At 44.0% G+C, this 17,799-nt stretch overlaps 2 protein-coding genes across 12 annotated transcripts in view; both read right to left on the reverse strand.

Annotated features, from left to right (window-relative positions):
• SERPINC1 (serpin family C member 1) overlaps positions 1–9,340 on the reverse strand; it is an 11,386-nt gene extending 2,046 nt beyond the window's left edge. The window contains exons 1-6 of the mRNA XM_064427888.1: positions 6,545–9,340; positions 3,120–3,498; positions 1,340–1,555; positions 892–1,029; positions 411–804; positions 19–83 (exon numbers count right to left, since the gene is read on the reverse strand). Coding sequence (XP_064283958.1) covers positions 19–83; positions 411–804; positions 892–1,029; positions 1,340–1,555; positions 3,120–3,494 — 1,188 coding nt within the window. The 5' untranslated portion in view covers positions 3,495–3,498; positions 6,545–9,340. The remainder of the gene's footprint in view (positions 1–18; positions 84–410; positions 805–891; positions 1,030–1,339; positions 1,556–3,119; positions 3,499–6,544) is intronic.
• A 3,719-nt stretch (positions 9,341–13,059) lies between these two features.
• RC3H1 (ring finger and CCCH-type domains 1) overlaps positions 13,060–17,799 on the reverse strand; it is a 58,583-nt gene continuing 53,843 nt past the window's right edge. For 8 of the 11 annotated variants that reach the window (XM_064427867.1, XM_064427873.1, XM_064427876.1 and 5 more), the window contains one exon: positions 13,060–17,228. In XM_064427867.1, the coding sequence (XP_064283937.1) occupies positions 17,075–17,228 (154 nt within the window). In that variant the 3' untranslated portion in view covers positions 13,060–17,074. The remainder of the gene's footprint in view (positions 17,229–17,799) is intronic. The other 3 variants (XM_064427877.1, XM_064427875.1, XM_064427872.1) reach the window with 1 other exon arrangement.

The raw sequence follows: 17,799 nt of genomic DNA on the forward strand, positions 1-17,799 counted from the left end.
GCACAAAACAAGGCTCACCTCAAGGAAGGCTTTGTGGAAAGCTTCAGACACGTACAGGTCTGTGCGGCCCTCTGCAATGATACCTGAAATACAAAAATATACAAAGGTGAAACTGAGTTTAGAGACAGCTCAAGAAAGAACACATTCCCATCCTGGGATCAGGCAGAAGGCATGGCTGCTCTACAACAAAAACATCCTCTTTCATGTCCAACTGACTGCTAAACTGCCACGTCTTCAATGCAGAGCAGGGCTGAGTGTCCATGGTGGGACTTTATCAGAGAATCCATCACTGGATTAACTCCCTGCAACACATCAATACTTTCCTTGTCCTTGTTCCTCGTGTGCTGCTGCACCTACTGCCCTGCCTAGGGAGGAATGGCTGCCCCTCACCTCTACCCTGCACATCTCACCTGGGAGTCTGGCATTTTCTGGACTGAAGAGATCTTCCAGCCCCATTTTCCTCAGCTTTTCCTTGACACTGAAGCTGTCCTCGACGCGGAAGCGAGGGAGGTAGACAAAGAGAGACATCTCCTTCATGGAATCTATCCAGCCCTGCAGCTTCTCCGATGTCAGGTTTCGCTCCACCTCCTCCAGGGGTGTCCCAGCACTGGGCAGGACCAGCAGCATCGTGATATCGTCCCCTTTGTAAGGCAGCTCCAGCACCTGGACTTTGTCCTGGGGGATGAATGCGTAGTGGAATTTGGACTCCTGGTACATAGTTGGGACTTGGCAGGTCTGACCATTGGCTTTATGAAATACATCCAGTTTTGTGTTTGGAGCTGGGAACTGCGATTTCCAGTGCCCCTAAAAAGGAGACAGGGAAAACAAACATGAGCACCATGTCTCCTCCAGGGAAGTGTGCTGCTCCCTAGTTCTGTTAGCTTTTGTTACCTTAAAATAAATGGTGTTGACCAGGACCAAGACAGTGAGATCATCAATGCCATTTTCTGGGATCACTTCTGTAATGCGCTTCTCTGTCTTGTTAGCCACCCACTCATTAATGATCTGCCTGGAAAGTTCTGGCTTCTCCTAAAGGAAGAGACCAAAAAAAAAGGTTAAGCCAAGGGTTTTAAACCCCTCTTTGTACCCTTTCTGCAGGAGACAGGCTCACAAGGGTATGTGCTGGGGGAGGACAAGCAGCTTAGGTATGACGAGTGGGGACATGGCTGTGGTTAAGGTGAGCTGAAGCAAGAGGAGCTGCATCCCAGATTCCCTGTTGCTTTCACTGGAGTCCCACACACCCAGAGCAAAGCACTTCTGGGCAAAACACAGGGATGGACTGGGGGTGGGGGGGTGGAACCAAACAAAAAAAGCAAAATCCTGAGCAGGTCAAACTCACTTTGAAGTTCAAGGGCCAGAGTTTTGCTCCATAAACGATCTCACTGATGTTCTGGTAAGTCTCATTAAAGACCAAAGATTTCTCCCCGAAGAGACGGTTGGCTGATACCAGCTCTGAGGATTTGTTTGCTTTCTTGTAAAGGCGGCAGTTCAGCTTGGCAAAGAAGAAATGGATCTGATCTGATGTCTTCTCCGAAATGGTGTCAAATCGAAAGACCTGGACAAGCCAAACAGCAAAGGGAATCCATGAGAAGGCTCTTGTGCTCCTGGGCCCCAGAGGAAATGGTGGTGCAGCCTGTGCCTCAACAGCAACAAATCTGCAGGCCCTCAGAGCTTCACCCTCCATGTGTGGGAACCCAAATCTATGGAAAATCAACACATCACCAGCCCAAGACCTTTAAGTGCTGTTAAAATGAACATGGTGTTCATAACCCCTTACCACACCCCAGAGATGAGCACTGCACCCACAGGGCCTAGAAGCAGCTCTTGGGTCATATCAGGTCATGGGAGGACTCACATGTGCTAAAGCCTCCTGTGAAAATGCTAAAGGCTGCTCTTTCCCAGGAGGAATTCTCATGGCCTGTTGAGTACTTCTGGCACATCTTATCTATTTTTACAGGGAATGGGAATATGTAGTAATCATTTTGAGGGTAGATTTTTGCAGCACAGGGAATTTTTAATCTGTTCCCAGCTGCCAGCTGGAAGGACAATTATTTTTGTCTACTGCTATCCAACCTCAGGGCTTTAAGGCACAGAAAATCCCACAGCACATTGCTCTTTATGAACCTCCTTTGGCACTGTTTCTTGTAAGGTATTCCTGGTGTTCCCAGCCATTTCATAGGGAAAAGGGGGGTTAGGAGTGCAGGTGTGGGTGGCTCAATGGAGAAGGTTCCCCTTCCAGTGGGAAGGGCTGCCCAGAGGGCAGCACACAAGTGAAGATTTTGGAGATGTGGTTATAGCTGCTCCACTCAGGCTGTGTGGATAATGACAGGAGACCAGCAACGTTATTTGTTCCAGAGGTAGGATTTGTAAGGACAGCAACAGAGGGCTTTGATCCACACCTCCTCATTGCAGGGAGAAAGGCTGCTCTGGGCTGAGGTCTCCCATTGCAGAAAAAGGTATGGGCAGCATCAAACCCCACATGGCAGGTGACTGGGTCTGACATTGAGAAGGGTGCTAGGACAGGCAGGGAGTTATATTAGCTGCATGGAAGAGCCAGAACTCAGAATTACCTCTTAGCCTGGGATGAGAACTATCCCCTGAGTATACAGGTAGAGGGAGAGGCTCCCCATATACAGGCTTCCCTGCCCTGGAAGTCAGGTGGACTGCAAGGTCTCCCATGTGTCTGATTTTTGTCCCAAGGAAGAGAGAAGCCAGCAGGAATTGATACCATGGCTTTTCCTGCTTTTTACACAAGGAAAAGCTTAGCTCAATCTGCAAGAAGCAAACTGTTGCCATTCCCTTCCCTCACCTTCCAAATGGGCTTCCTTTCCTCCAGATAAAAACTAACCTCTCACACCCAGGAATGCTGGATCCAAATAGAGAGTAAGGGGAAAGAGCTGGGATCTAAACAAATCCAAATACAGGGTTTGGAGCAACCTGATCTAGTGGAAGGTGTCCCCGCCCACGGCAGAGTGGAACAAGATGAATTTTAAGGTACTTCCAACTTGGGATTTCCTCCCCAAGGGAAATCCTGAGACCCTGAGAGCAGCCATTAGCCATGATCACCTTTCCTGTCTTTCAGACCTGCTATGGGAAAAGGCTGAGGAATCTCCACCAACCTCCATGAGCTGCTGGAGGGTGCTGCCACAGGCTCCGAGCTTGGTCATGGCGAAGGCTGTGGAAATGCTGAGGGGTGACATGAAGATATTTTCCCCATTGTCCTTGGAGTCAGCCAGGTACTTGTAGAAGACGACAGCAAACCGAGAGTTGGCTTTTGACAGCTCCCAGACGCGGGGGTTGGTGGACTCCGGGATCTTGTCCTTTGCTGGCTCTTGTCCCTCCCCCTCCTGGGGCTTCTTCTCCGGGTTGCGGTAGATGCAGATGGGGTTCACGCGGATGTCGCGGGGCTTGGCGGTGCAGATGTCTTCCACGGCGTAGTGCTCCGGGGCAGCCAGCCCCCAGACACTGAGCAGGCACAGCAGGAACAGATGCATGGTCCTGGAACCAGAGAGAGAGCTCAGACACACGGCCTGTCTGGGAAACCTGGCTGCTGCCATGGCCCCCGGCCCCTTCCAGCCAGCACCACAGTGGTGGCAGCCCCACAGTCCCCTCCTGTCATCATTTTGCCCTGCATCTGCAGGACAAACAAGGACAAGCAGGAGGAAAAGCTTGCCTGTGAGCACACAATGCTGTTAGAAGTAATACACTGAAACCAGTGTTTTCTCAGTGACCTGGGGCCCCTCTTTTTTAAGCAGCAGGCTCAGCTGCTTAAGTTTGTACCAAAATGGAAGACTTGAACTTTTGAGTCCTCCCCATTGGCCAGTGAGGTGGCTACAGTGTAAGGACCCTGCCTGGCTCACCTCAGCCTTACAGTACTTTTCAGCTACTGATGTAGGAGACACCATGGCAGAGAAGAAAGATGGTAAGTTGGCCCAGCTCCAAGGAAGTTGGTCCCTCTGTGGACTAAGCATCTCTAATTCCCAAAAAATGTACTTTATAAGCATGTATGGTGTAGCTGATGCATCACACCATTCCTGTTCAAAGTTCATACCACCTCAATGCAAACTTGTTGTCCTTGGTACCTAAAGAGTGCAGGCTAATGGTAGCCTCTGTTCCAGCAAAGGCAGTTCTCTGAAAATCTTCCAACAAGAGATAATTTGTATTTCCCCCTTTGCTAAAGCACATTGAACCTCAGAATGGTTTCAGTTAAAAGGAAACTTAAATATCATCTGGTTGTACCCCTGCCATAGGAAGGGACACCTTCTTTATCCCAGGTTGCTCCAAGCCCTGTTCCACCTGGCCTTGGACACTGCCAGGGATCCAGGGGCAGCCACAGCTTCTCTGGGCACCCTGTGCCAGGGCCTGCCACCCTCACTGGGAACAATTTCCTCCTAAACCCCATCACCCACCAGCTCTGGCAGCAAGGCCTCATGAGCCATCCCAGGGCCTGCACACTGGTTCTGAGATGCCCTTTGCATGACTGCTTTGTTTATGTACCCCGTGGGAGGAAGCTCAAGCACCACAGCCACAACAGTTTGGGAAACAACTACTGGGAGGGGCTGGCAGCCTGCCCAGGTCTTGCCTGCTACAGGGCACTTTTTCAAACATGTGTTTAAGTTGGGTAAGTCTCTGCCTGCCTTCACATACTCACTGCCATCCATGGCTACCAAGCATTGCCTTCTGAGAAACTAAATTAGAAGTCACCTGCATTTAGCACTGGTGACCTCTGTGCCTGTGATGGGCCAGCACCTGCCAGAGGAAAATGGGAGCAGGCTCAAAGGCTGATCTGGGATGAAGGAGACCTCTGGGTTCTTCCACAGCCCCCTCCCCAGGCTGTTTGCCAATGACTTCAGCTGTGCTCCAGTTCCTCTGCAAAAGCAGAAACTGCCTCATCTGGTACCAAGACTGTCTGGAGCCCAAGGCTGTGTGATAGCACAGCAAAACAAGAGGGACTCTCTCAGGCCATGGCCACAGCTCTTGCTGGTAATGACACAGAGATCACCTTGCAAAAGGTTTAGGACAGATGCAACACCACAAAGGGAAAAAAAATCTAAAAAGGGAGGGAAGTTAACCAATCAAAACCAATAAATCAACACCCAGGCCAAGAGAAAGGAAAAATATTAAGACAATTGAAAATACTCCAGGAAGTGCTGTTCTTCTGAAGCTTTCAATCCCACAGGAAAAGTCAGCCAGCAATAAGCCAGACACACTCCAGAGTTCTGCAATCCTGGGGCCAGAGCAGAGCCCTGCACTGCCTGCAGCAGCCCTCCCTCACCCACACTTGGTCCTGCAGCTCCAGCAGCACTGACACTCTTGTGGCCAGTCCCACCATGGAAAGGACAACCTCACCATGGTCCCTGCCCTGTCACTCCACTCACCTCCAGGGAAAGCCATGTCCTGACCCTGCCTGTCAAGCCAGAAGCAGCTCAAGGTGTTTGCATCACACAAAGTGCTGCTAATCTGATCTCATATTTAAAGGCCAAAGCACAAGAGTGGGGAGGGCACCTCCATCCTCACCCTGTCCTCATTAAATGAGAAAGACTCCCTGTTTTCACTCTGCAGTAAAGCCCTGACTCCATCAATTCAGGGAAGAGACAGAACTTTATGCTAACACCCTAAATCTGCTTTACCATCCATTAAGGTTGACCCAGCCTCTGACACATCCAATCTTGTTTCTTACAGGCAAGAGCCCCTGCTGTTTCTTAGACCAGCTCTTTGTCATAGCATTTGGCCAAAACCCACTCCTCCTCCCCCCACAGCTTTTAAATGCTCCCTTTTCCTCTGAGCACTGACATGTGTCAACCTGGAAAGATGCCAAAAATATTCCCACAGCAGCACTGGCTGAAAAGGATTACTGGCAAGGGGGAATGTAGAAATTAGAAAAGGTTCTTACAAGGGTGAAGGAACAAAAAGTGCAGAAAGCCAAGAAAGAAGTTGCTGATTCAGCTCAAAATCAGAAGGCTCTGGGGAAGCATGGAGAAACTCCCCGATCCCTTGGCTGCTGTGCAACACGGATGGGCTCTCACCAGCACACACCATTTCCATCCCACCCTTCCATGGCTGCAGGACAGGATGATTAACTGGGCTTACAGAGCCCCAGCACGCACCCTACTGAGCCTACTGGGGCTACTGGCAGTGGTGGGAATGTCCCACAGCACTCACACACTGTGCTACACAGCCCAGCTAATGTAAAATAGCTCAAACCATTTTGAGATTAATTTAGGCTCTTGAGAAACCTCCCCCACTGTCTCACACCCCAAAAACAGAGTCCAAAGCAAGCCAGCAGTGTTCTTTTGCAGCCAGCAATTACTCAGGGCTTCCTGATTTCATTAAGTGCCCTCCATACCATGATTGCTGCAGGCTAAGTCAAGCCTGACAATTTAGCATGCCAGCCTTCATGACACCTAGGGTGGGAGGACTCTCTCTAATAAAGCAAAAAGCCACTCTGGCAGCAGCTAAAACTCATAGGCTCCTACCAAGGGAAAAGGAGCTGTTTCAAGGAATTAAATAACAATGAAAGATGTGTGCAATCTGTTTCTCTTACCTGCCCCTTGTACCTCCAGCCTTCTGCTTTTAGGAGGTAAATGCAAATTTTTGAGGGAACAGTCTTGCTTGAGCCCAAAGCTGTTTTCCCACTGGATTTCTGTGCTCAAACAGAGCTGAGACAGCAGCAGGGGATGGTGGGAGGGGAGTAGGATGCTAAGGCCAAAGGCTGATGACCAGCTGCTGAAGGTTAAGCAAAGAGTAGGAAAAAAAGAGGCAATGTTTAGTTTGAAAAAGGTTTTAAAGTTCAATCTGACAAGGGAGAGTTTGACCACCTACCACACATGAGTGCCACATGCCCTCAGTTTTTACCAGCAGAAAATGAACTGCTTAACCCATGAGAAAAACCTCAAACCCTTCAAGAGTTTGAGTAAAAATTATATAAAGCTATTTGCAGATCTGTCCCAAACCCTATCACCTGTTCCCCATTTCCTGAACAGACAAGTTGGGAGAAATTGCCCCACTTCCCATTCTGCAGTTTCAAATACATCCCATTTTAAACACACTCACCTGGAACAGGCTCCTCAGGGAATGGGCACAGCCCCAAGGCTGCCAGAGCTCCAGGAGCACTGGGACAACACTTTCAGGCACAGGGTGGGATTGCTGGAGTGTCTGTGCAGGGCCAGGAGTTGGACCCTGTGATCCTGGTGGGTGCCTTCCAGTCCAGGATATTCTGTGATTCCGTGACCTTTCCCTTGCACAGCTGGAAAGCTGAGGATTAACAGCAGCTCCCCCAACTCCTGTCCAGATTCACAAGGCAGAGGACTAAACACCATCTCTGACCCAGGATGCAGCTGCTCTACAAATCCTGCACCATTGCCCTCTGAATTTCAAATCCCAGGAGCAGGTTGGCTCATCAGGTGCTGAGCCTCCAGTGAGAGGAACATTTTCCTTTAATGGAAAATGCAATTGCAAACTGGTTTGAGTTAAGTAAAAGACTTTACTGTATCAGTATGGGACAGTTAAATGGGACAGAGATTGTGGAGATAAATTTAAGGGTACTGTGAAAAATGTCCTCCATGAGACAGGAAGGACTCACATATTGTACCTTGTTACTTCAGGCGGCTGCTGGTTTAATTTTTGAGGTAACTGATATGCTCACAAATCCCAGGGTTTTCAGATTAGGGATGCTCCATACCCATGCAGACATCCAAGCACAGGTTTCCATTTACCTAGTGCTCAAAGGCAGTTCAAAGCAGTAAAACCAAAAGCAAACAACCATGCACACCCCACAGAGCTCCCAAGGCACTTATTCTAGGGCAGCTGACTAAATCTATCTTTTGAATGCAGCATGTAAATGATCATTTATGGTTGGTTTAGCTCCAAGCAACAACCCAGCAGAGCTATCCAGGAAGCAGCCAAGATGGCCACTGTCTTAATCTAAACTTTTAGATGCCTTCTTTGCTCTAATATAGGGGCTGTTTGTCTCCCAAAGCTGCTGCTCCCAGACCCAAAGCAAAGATCAGAGGCTCAAAACCATCAAGCACCAAAGCCTGGCAGCCTGTGGCAAGATAGATGAAGCATCATGCTTTGGTTTTAGTCTCTCCCACATTTTTAGTCCTGAAGGACTTGGAGTTCACAGTTAGAAAGAACGTTACAGAAACAATTGAACACATCCTAGCTGGAAAGAACCAGTCCTTAAACATACCAGACTGGCGAGGAGAAACATAAATTACCTTTTGTTTTCTGCTTTGGGTGTTCACTGTTGAGTTTCATGGATAGGCACAGGGAAAATGACTCTTGCACTCACAGAGCAAGATGGGCTCAAGGAATCTCATGAGCCAGCCTTTTCAAGATTCTTTCTATCCTGCTTTCCATATCCAAATGGGAAAAAATTCCAGCAGGTAGCATCCACTTGAGCCTGGTCTCCTCTCTTTTCCACATAAAGAAACTCAGCAAGTTTCCTCCACTCTCTCTTGATGCAGAGCATCCACCACTTCCTTCCAGAGGGATCTGACTGTCTTATGCTTCAGATCTTCCATTTAAAAGCCAGCCATTACTGGAATCCAGCTCTTTTTTTTTTTTTTTTTTTCCTTCTGAAGTGAGTCATTACTTGAGAACCCTGAATCCTCAGACTAGTGGGAGAAAGGGTAAGGAAACCATCACCAACTGAAACGTAGTCTTCTGCTGGATTTCCCACTAAATACAATTTCTTTATAGGAACTGAATGCTTTAACTCATCTGGCAAGTAAGTGTGCAGGTGTGAGGAGGCCTAATAATGAGCAGTGATGGGCTTCAGCCCAGCAAAACACCTTACCGTGGTCCATGGTGCCCAGGCTCAAGAATAATGAGGACAACAGTAATGAACTCGGTAGTAATGAGCACAAACTCCAGGGGCAGAAGGCTCTGCTTGCCCTGGAGTAGCAGGAACAGTTCTTCAGTGAAGCAGCAGCTTCATCCAGTTTCAGATTTATAGACAATGACTTGTTAAAGACCACAAAAAGGTGTGAAAGGAGAAGACTAAAAACCACAAAGCAGACTGTGGAGCAAAACTTACTTTCACTTTAAGGCAAGTTCCAAATCAGGCTCAACGTTAGACAAATGCTTGCTCTGAAGGGTCTAGTTTGCTTTTAAAATATGTACACTCTGAGCAATTAAAAAAACCTGATTATTTTGAGTATCTTTTCTTGTTCACCTCTGGTGAACAGGTGAAGGACCTATTTTGTCTACAGGTGAAGTTAGAAGACATCACACCAAACCCAGGAGACATGTGGCTTCTCTGCTATTTGGCATCTCTTATGCTCCAGCCCAGCACAGAACACACACCTTGAGCTGGTGAAAATCTTACTCAGATGGTCCAACAGACTTACATCTCACATAAAATTTGGAAGAATGTACAGTCATCGCAGACAGAAAACAAGAGATACTTCAAAGTGTTCTTCATTAATTTATCACTTAATATAAATGCTGACAGAAAAACAGGTAAGACCTTATAGACACTTCCATCTATTTACAAACCACATAGTGAATCACTTTTGCACTTTTTTTTTTGTTCAATCTGCAGCTCAAAGGACCCTTAGACATTTTGTGAGAGCAAGGTGGAGTCAGGGAGAAAGAGGGAGAAAAGCAAGGTGAAAAAGGAAGAACGAATAGCATTTCAATATGTTTTTTTCTATGTAACTGCTGTGCATGTACAGTAGGTCTCCACTCCCTTGTTCTTTCACACAAATTGACACCGTTAGCTCTATAGGTTTGAGAATTAAATAAAGAAGACCAATACTGATTTTCAAATCTCTGGATCTTTTGCCTCCTTCAATACATTCTGTCCTAATTCAGCAGAGTACCTAGAATGTTTTTCTTTCAAGACTAAAAAGTATATTGTAGGAGTAAAGACACAGGGAGTTGGATATAGAGAATTTTCTTCTACTCCTTTTGTTATCTCACTTTTCCCAAGAGGTAGCAAAGCATCTAACCTTTCCTGGAAAAGACACAGCAATTCCCCATGTACCTCTGAACATCTCCCCCATGGCCAGGACTGTATGTACAAAACTTCATAATTCCTCTGAACTTGCAAAGAATTCAATTTATGGAATTCTTCTCATACATTCTACTTCATCTCTACTCCTACTGTGAATGTTTTGATAGTTACAAACAATAAATATCCACATTATCAACCCAGAGTCAGCCACTCCCAGGATGGATTGAGATTTTTTGTTTATGGGAAAGAGAAACAGGAAAGGAAGAAAACAGCAGAAGGAGAAGCAAGGAAAAACACAAGGAGAGAATGAATGATATTTTGTTTAGCACTGATTCATGAGAACAGCAGATGGAATTTCACTTATCTTGGATCCTATATAAATTTAAGAAATAGTTCATAACCTGACTCAACAAATTTCATGGTCTCCTTTATTACCTAGACTATCCTTTATTTTATTTTTTGTTAAATATACCTCTGCAGGGCACAATCACATACAATCAATACGATTGGATAATTACATGAGCTCTATCCCAAGCATATATGCACCAATGTTAAAAAGTTATTTAAAAAACCAAACAAAACAAACAACCCAAAAAAATAAAATAAACTCCACCCAAAAAGGTGATAATGACTGCAGAATGTCTCGGGGAGACTTGTAAGGAACTAACAAGATCAAAGAAAATTAGACTTACAAAAACCACAAAAAAAATCATATATCGAGAAATCCCACAACTGGAAGTAGATGATTTCAAATAAGTGGGAGCTGTCATATAGATCCCACAATTCTTCCTCCCTCCTCTCACACATCCTGCTTCACCTCTTCCTCCCCATAGCAACAGATACAAGGAGGGGAAGAGCTCAACACGACGCTACCAGTTAGAGAAAATATGGAAAAATAGCCAAGCTACAGAACAGCTGCTAAGCTGACATGAAGGAAAGATCCTTTGAGCATGGAAGCTGCTTACACAGCAAGCAGAGGCTAAAGGGGGAATGGGAACTCCTTACAATTAGGGGAAACTCTCCAAGTGATTTGTTTTGCCCATATTGATCAGCTTCACTTACAGAGGCTGCAGATGAACGGCACCAATTGTGAGCTGGGCAGCAGCTGTGATGGGAACAGGATTGCTTCTTCCTCTCAGGTTGCTTCATGCAATTATTAAAAGGCTGCTGCCAGATTTCTTTTTTAAAAGCTACAAATAAAGAGGTCAGTGCACACATCCAGTTGTGGGATCCATCTGATATACAATCTGGTTTGGATGCCAAAGACTTGTGAGTACTGTCTGCCACAGAACTATTAACGAAATCTTTTTAACATTATGAAGAAGCAAATAATTTCTTGAACATCAAATACTCCATAATATTTTTTTTCCTCTTACAGATACATTTATCCCATATACATTTCACATATAATTCCATCATGTCTAATGCTTTTTACTTCCAGAGACTGCACTACCTGTTGCTTCTGTCTCTCCCAATATTGTATTTTTCAAATTGGACAATTGCGTTTTCCTAAAACTTGCAGATCTTCAAAACAGTAGTTTCCTGGCATATGAAAACATCCAACCAGTATATCCAAGGGAAGACGCCTTGCTGGATGAAGTTAGACACCTAAACCCTCCCAACTGCTGAGCACCTTGCAATTAGCACTAAAAATCATACACAAACTCCCTGGAATTGCAAAGATGGCCTGGGAAAGACCAGTTAATTACTCACATTACTAATTGTACAGGAATGCAATTTTGATTATTATGGCCACGTATTTTAAGTATCAAATGACTGTGATGTTCCTGATGCAGACAAATCCACATTGCCATGCACTCTTTATACTGGGAAATTTCAGAAAAAGCTGCAGCCTCTTTGCTTGCCACACTTCCCATGGAACAATATTACACTTGCCAATAGGAAATAAAATTAGAAAGAAAATAAATGTTAAGTTTGTTCTCCTTTCTCTGCTAACCAAGGCTCTACCTGCATCACAAGAAGTGCTCTGAAGACTGTGACAACACTAAGCAGTTACACTCTTCTTCCTACAGAAGAATAAAGGCCACATGTTAACTGTAGAAGGACACTGCTGGGATAACATTTCCCCAAATCCCTTTCTCATGTTGTATAACTAGGATTAACTTTAGGCTTTGTCATCCCCTGACATTCCAACAGAAAATAATGCAGTTGCTAACAGTTCATTGTGGAAATGAAAATTCCCAATGAAGTTTTTGACATTTTAAGAGTCTATTTGAATTGAGAGCAAATCAATTTGAGCTAAATAATAATCTGTATAACAACCACCCATAGCTTAATAGGATGGGCTTAGAAAAGCTGCTTCATTTTCCTCAGAAATTCAGTTTACACTTACTCAAGCAAGGTGGATGTTTTTCCAGTTCATAACTCCATTACCATGCAGGCAACTCAAAAATTCTTGCTTTCTTTTTCCCTTGGGGAATTGATTTATTGTGAAGAAATTAAGTTGCTGACAGGCTAACTTTTTGTGGTTCTTTTCAAATCAGCAACATCAGGAGGCAGGAATGGAAGGCTGTGTTTTGGAAAGTGAATGATGACAAAATTTGAATATGAAGGTAACATCATGCCCCAGCAGCATTGCTCTGTGTTCTATCTGTCCTAGGACCAAAACCACTTCTCCATCCACACAGAGACAAACACAAGAACTTGCACACTGTGTATGTTTGGCTCTTTTCTCCCATTTTTGAGCAGAGAGGGTGGCTGACACTCCCTGCTGTTGAGCCTCCTGAACACTGGCAAGGCATTTCTTGGACCATAAAAGCAAGTCTGAAAGAGCCAGTCCAGGAAAGAAACTTTATACTGGGGATCTTTCAGATAACTATCTTGTAAGTCTGCTTTGTTATAGTCCAAAATTATAAATGGCAGTGGAAATGAAGGTTTATGCTACTTGGACTTGAAGAGATTCCTCTTTGAACCTAAAAACTTTAGTAACAAGTCTTGAGAGTTTGTGTAGCTCAAGGAAAGGAAATGCCAGCAGCTTTCTTGTATTATCAATAAAAGCCTCACTTCTGACACTTTCCAATAGAAAATTTGCCCCACCTTACTCAGTCCATGCTGTCAAGAGACAATATCATCACAAGTTTGGTTCTTCCACATCTAATTTAATGCAATGCTAGTGTTTCACAAATCTTTTCCATCCCAGTGGACTTAAAAGTCAGTCACATTTGTAACACAGATTGATCTTTTACTGTAACTGAAGAAATTTTCAATCAGTATTCAATTTAGAAACACTTAAAAACAAGGCTTCTTGGATTATAACATTTCTTTCTTCCTTCTCCCTCTCTAAATGAGCCATTCAGTCAGCTGAGAGAGTGCATGAGAGACTGAAAACACATCACAACACTTCAGATATATCTCAGTACATTGCAAATTGTATGACTAAATGGAATGATTTTTCACAATTCAATGCATGGGCAAGGCTTGACAATCATTAACTTCTGGAAATTGTTATTAGGATAATACAGTCAACTCACAATACCCTACACAAATGTCTGACAATCAAAATGGCTACACCAGGGGAAAAAAAGTGTAAAGCACAAGTCTTTGGCTCTCCTTTAAAGAAAAACAGCAGTTTACCATGTTTATACAGATCCCCTGTTTGCCTACCAGTAGGGGCAATATCACATTTGTGCATCACTGAGTAATAACACCATTAGAAAAGGCAACTTCACAGAAGTTATTGGCTAAGCGAATTCATTTGAATGCTCTGTTTTGAGGCAGCAAGCTGTCACTGTTACACAATCAGGGAGGGTGGATGGGCAAGCCACAGGAGAAAGAGACACAAAAAGGGGAGAGACGGCTCAGAAAAAACTATACAGAGAAGAACTTGAGAAGAACAGGGATAAAAGTGCTGCTAGCCTGAAAGGTGCTCTGATCTACAGAAAAAAAAGTCCTACTCTAAAATAGGACAGCATGCAAGAAGGGCAGAAGAAAAAGTTTAAACTTCTGTTAGTAAGAAAAAAGAACTAGGTCACAGGACAGACAGATGAGATGTTGACAGAAGGAGGGAAATAACACCACAGAATAAACAGACATCATCTATATACTGACTGAATCACTGACACACTGAAGCTCAACCTACCACTTGAAGCTTCCTATTCTGAAGGTTTGTCCATGCTGTCCATCTGGCTGAAACCCAGAGCTGTCTGGTGCAGCACAAAACTTAACCCACCTACCAAAGGATGCACCTGACACCATGGTAATACTGCTTCTTGCCCAACAGAAGGAACTAAACCACTTGGTAGCCAAGACAAATTTCACTGAGGTGGCCAGAATTCCTGTACAACTGGGACAATGATGGGCTACAGGAGTGAGTTTAGCAAGACAGAGTCACTCCAGACATTTTCATGCTTGTTAGCTGTAAACATCAATGCTGCCACTACATACAGAGCTAGCTGTCCCCCAGGGTCTCCCAGTTTTTCCACAAAGGTGCAGTTTCCAGAAAAAAACTTAAGAGCATGCACTGCATTTTGCTGTTTTAGTTGTTTAATCAACTAAACTTCTGCAAAAAAAGCAGAAAAGATTTAAGAGGAAGAGGGGATGGAACAAAGTCGAAAATCAATACTGTTAGTAGATACTAAGCAAACTATTTAACAAGCCAAACTATAATTTTGGGCAAACAGGGCATTCACCTGGACACACTGATCTCAACAAGGACGTTATGCACAAAGTACAGCACAAAGAGCTGGATGCAGGAGACAAAAAACCCAGTAAGGTCCCCCTTCTAATCCACAGATTTTGGAAGCATTCATATGTAGGCCAGCAATTTAAATAGTGCTTACTGAAGAATTCCAGGAGAAAATGTGGAGAAAAGAATAATCCCTAACCTGGTGAGGGAACTAGGAAATAAAAGGTAAAGAGGTTTTTGCCCCTCTAGATTTTCTTCCTAGAATTACAAATGAATCTGTAATGTCCAATCTAGCATAACCACCTTTCAAAATTAATTTTACATCCACAATTACTACAGTCAAAAAAAGGCACATTCTGGGCTTGTCCTCCTAGATTAGAATATTGCACTAATTATCTTGACTAAGATGAGCTCCCTGTGTTAATAAAGACACAGCAGGAAGGAGCCAACTAATTCAAATTAAGAGAAGGCTGACCTGAGGGTGGTGCTCTGCACTGAAGGATGAGAGGGCCCAGGGCCTGTGCCAGGTGACTTGGAAGCAGCCAGCCAGGAAAAGACCTTCATCCTCCTCATGCCCAGAGCTGAGAAGGGAGGAGCAGACCTGACAGGCTCCCAGCTTCATCACCCCACTTCTGCTCAGCTCTGAGGGGAGTGGCTGGAATGCTTGGCTTCAAGTAGGAGATACAGATGAAGAGGGGCAGGGGGAGATGAAGCTGTTTCAGTGCAAAGTTGATTCTTTGCCAAAAGTTAAAAGAGGCGTTAGAAAAAAGCAAGCTTCAAACTACTCCAGGCAATTAAGAGGCCAAAGTTCAACTAAGAGGGAAATAAACCTGTGTTAAGACACATGGAAAGTGTGGGGGGGTGTGCTGAGAAATGTTTTTATTTTCATTCAGTGCTTCTACCTCCCAGACATTTGATCACAACAGCTGCGCTCATGCGAAAAAATTCTTAAAACATACCCAATATATATACAGATATAACTATGTATATATGTATATATATATTTATATATAAATTTTTATTTAAATAAAAAAGAAAGCTCGAATCCCAAGCCAATATGTGTATCAAATCCTTGACCAGCCAGGTCTGTAGGGCATAATCAAATTCAATGTGAAATAGTATATAAACGCGGTGCCTTGACTGGGCAAATTAAATAATTGCTACTCAAAAGAGTCTTCTGTTTGGACTCTCCTACTGGTAGGCAATAGTGAGACTGTATCCCCTCCCACCCCCCTATTGTTTTATTTAACAGTATGATGAATGCAAAGCTTAGCCCAAGGTTGCTATAACCTCAGCAGGAGTTAAGGTTAAGGAAAAAAAAACTAAAACCCAAGAAAATTATTAACTCTTGCTTTACCCAACCAAAGCAATGCAGTAATTTATTACATAACCAGTGCTTTCCCACTTAGTAGTCTAACCCAGAAAGAAAAAATGAGGACAGGCCAAGAAGGTAGAGGGAGCAGCACTTGAAAAATCATTCTCAAGAGGTCTGCATATGCAGGATCTTACCTCAGTGTATGCCAAAAAAGTAAAAAAAATGTGCAGCAAGAACAAAATCTTTAATCTAAAAAAAATAATCAAAAGACACTTATGGTTTCTCTGGCCTATGCCCACCATGTGTCTACTTGGAGAAGTATTAGATCCATCAGGCAAAGTTTACTTCTCAATACTTGTGGCAAGATCTGTGCTGCACCTTCAGTGGTTACTTTGGTGCAACTCTTCCCCCATGAAACAGGAATCCAGGGTGGATTCACTGCAGCCCTGACAAGCTGCAGGTTGATACTCAGGTGTCAGATTCTAACACACAGACCTTAATTAATGCCAGCTTTTAAAAAGGACCACACCTTTGCAAAGACTCTGCCATTTTTAGTTTAAATTCAGCAATTGAAGCAAGAAGCTCAGGTTAAGTTCCTGGCCACAATGGGAGGAATTGTGTTAAGCATGAAGTTTGCTGCACATCTTTTGACACTGCAATTCACAGCTACTCTCCAACCCTCATTCCTTGTTTACCCTTAAACCATACAAGGAAGTGGCCAAATTGTTTTAGTAAGGTAATAAGGAATTATGCACTGGGTATGTAATAATACCAAAATAAAAGAAAACCTACTTCATTAAGATCATACAATTAATCAAACAGAGTATATATATATAATATCTTTTTTTTTTAAGCCCTGGGATTCAAGGCGTCCAAAGTTATTAAAATAAAGTTCATTCACAGAACAAAAACAAATTTAATTTGAATTGCTTGCAGATACTGCTAATTTTCATTTTTTTAATTAAAAAATGTGTTAATGTGAACTATGTGCAGGATTTGTTTCTAGTAGTTGTGTTTGTGCACATTGCCTCTGGACCTGCTGCTCTGCTACTACTGCTGCTCCTGGGTTTATCCAATCATCCCTGGAAAAAAACACAAGATGGAAGCTGCCAACACCCCAGCAGAAGGAACTCCAGGGTGAGCTGGCCTCGCTTCATGGAGCAGATGTGGGTGTCACTCCCCCTCTCTGGGAGTCATGGCCATCTCCTCCTCCCTCGGGGTCCTCTGACAGGCTGAGAGATGCCATATTGTTTGACAGGAGGCCAATGTTCTCTTGGGTCAAAGCTGATCCATTCGGAACATCACTGCTGAAGGGAAGTTGAGGAGAAAGAGGAAGTGGGTGAAAAGAAGCAATTAATGAGATTTTTCCTTTATTTCTAAGTAACAGGACCTCAGTGTACATATTCTAGAATATTTAACTTACCTAATAAGAATTTAACACTCCCCCCCCCGATTTTAAAAATATAAAGAGTTGTTTTGATTTCATTACTTTCACAGCACCACAAGGAAAAATCAGTTCCTGCTCTGGAGGTGACAATCTGATGGTGCAGCACAAAACTCCAGAACTGGTTAAAAAGGAGGCACAGACTTTATCAGCAATACTGTATTTATTCAGAAAATGCTCATTCTGAATAAATACTAATATTCCAAACAGCTCACATGAAGTTATGTAAGCATGCAAGCTTCTCTGTTCAGTGCTGGCCTGAATACACATAGGTGCTTGTGGCTGTTTGAAAATACTTGCTGTAGAGACTTCCAGCATTCCCAACCAATATCTTATTCCAACTATTAAATGTGAACTGAAATCAATCCCAGCATCTACACAGATAAAAGTCCACTACTGACAACTGAAAGTGAACTTAGTTTCAAAGTGTGTGC

This window comes from Passer domesticus, chromosome 7 (assembly GCF_036417665.1).
Source record: "Passer domesticus isolate bPasDom1 chromosome 7, bPasDom1.hap1, whole genome shotgun sequence".
Lineage (NCBI taxonomy): Eukaryota > Metazoa > Chordata > Aves > Passeriformes > Passeridae > Passer > Passer domesticus.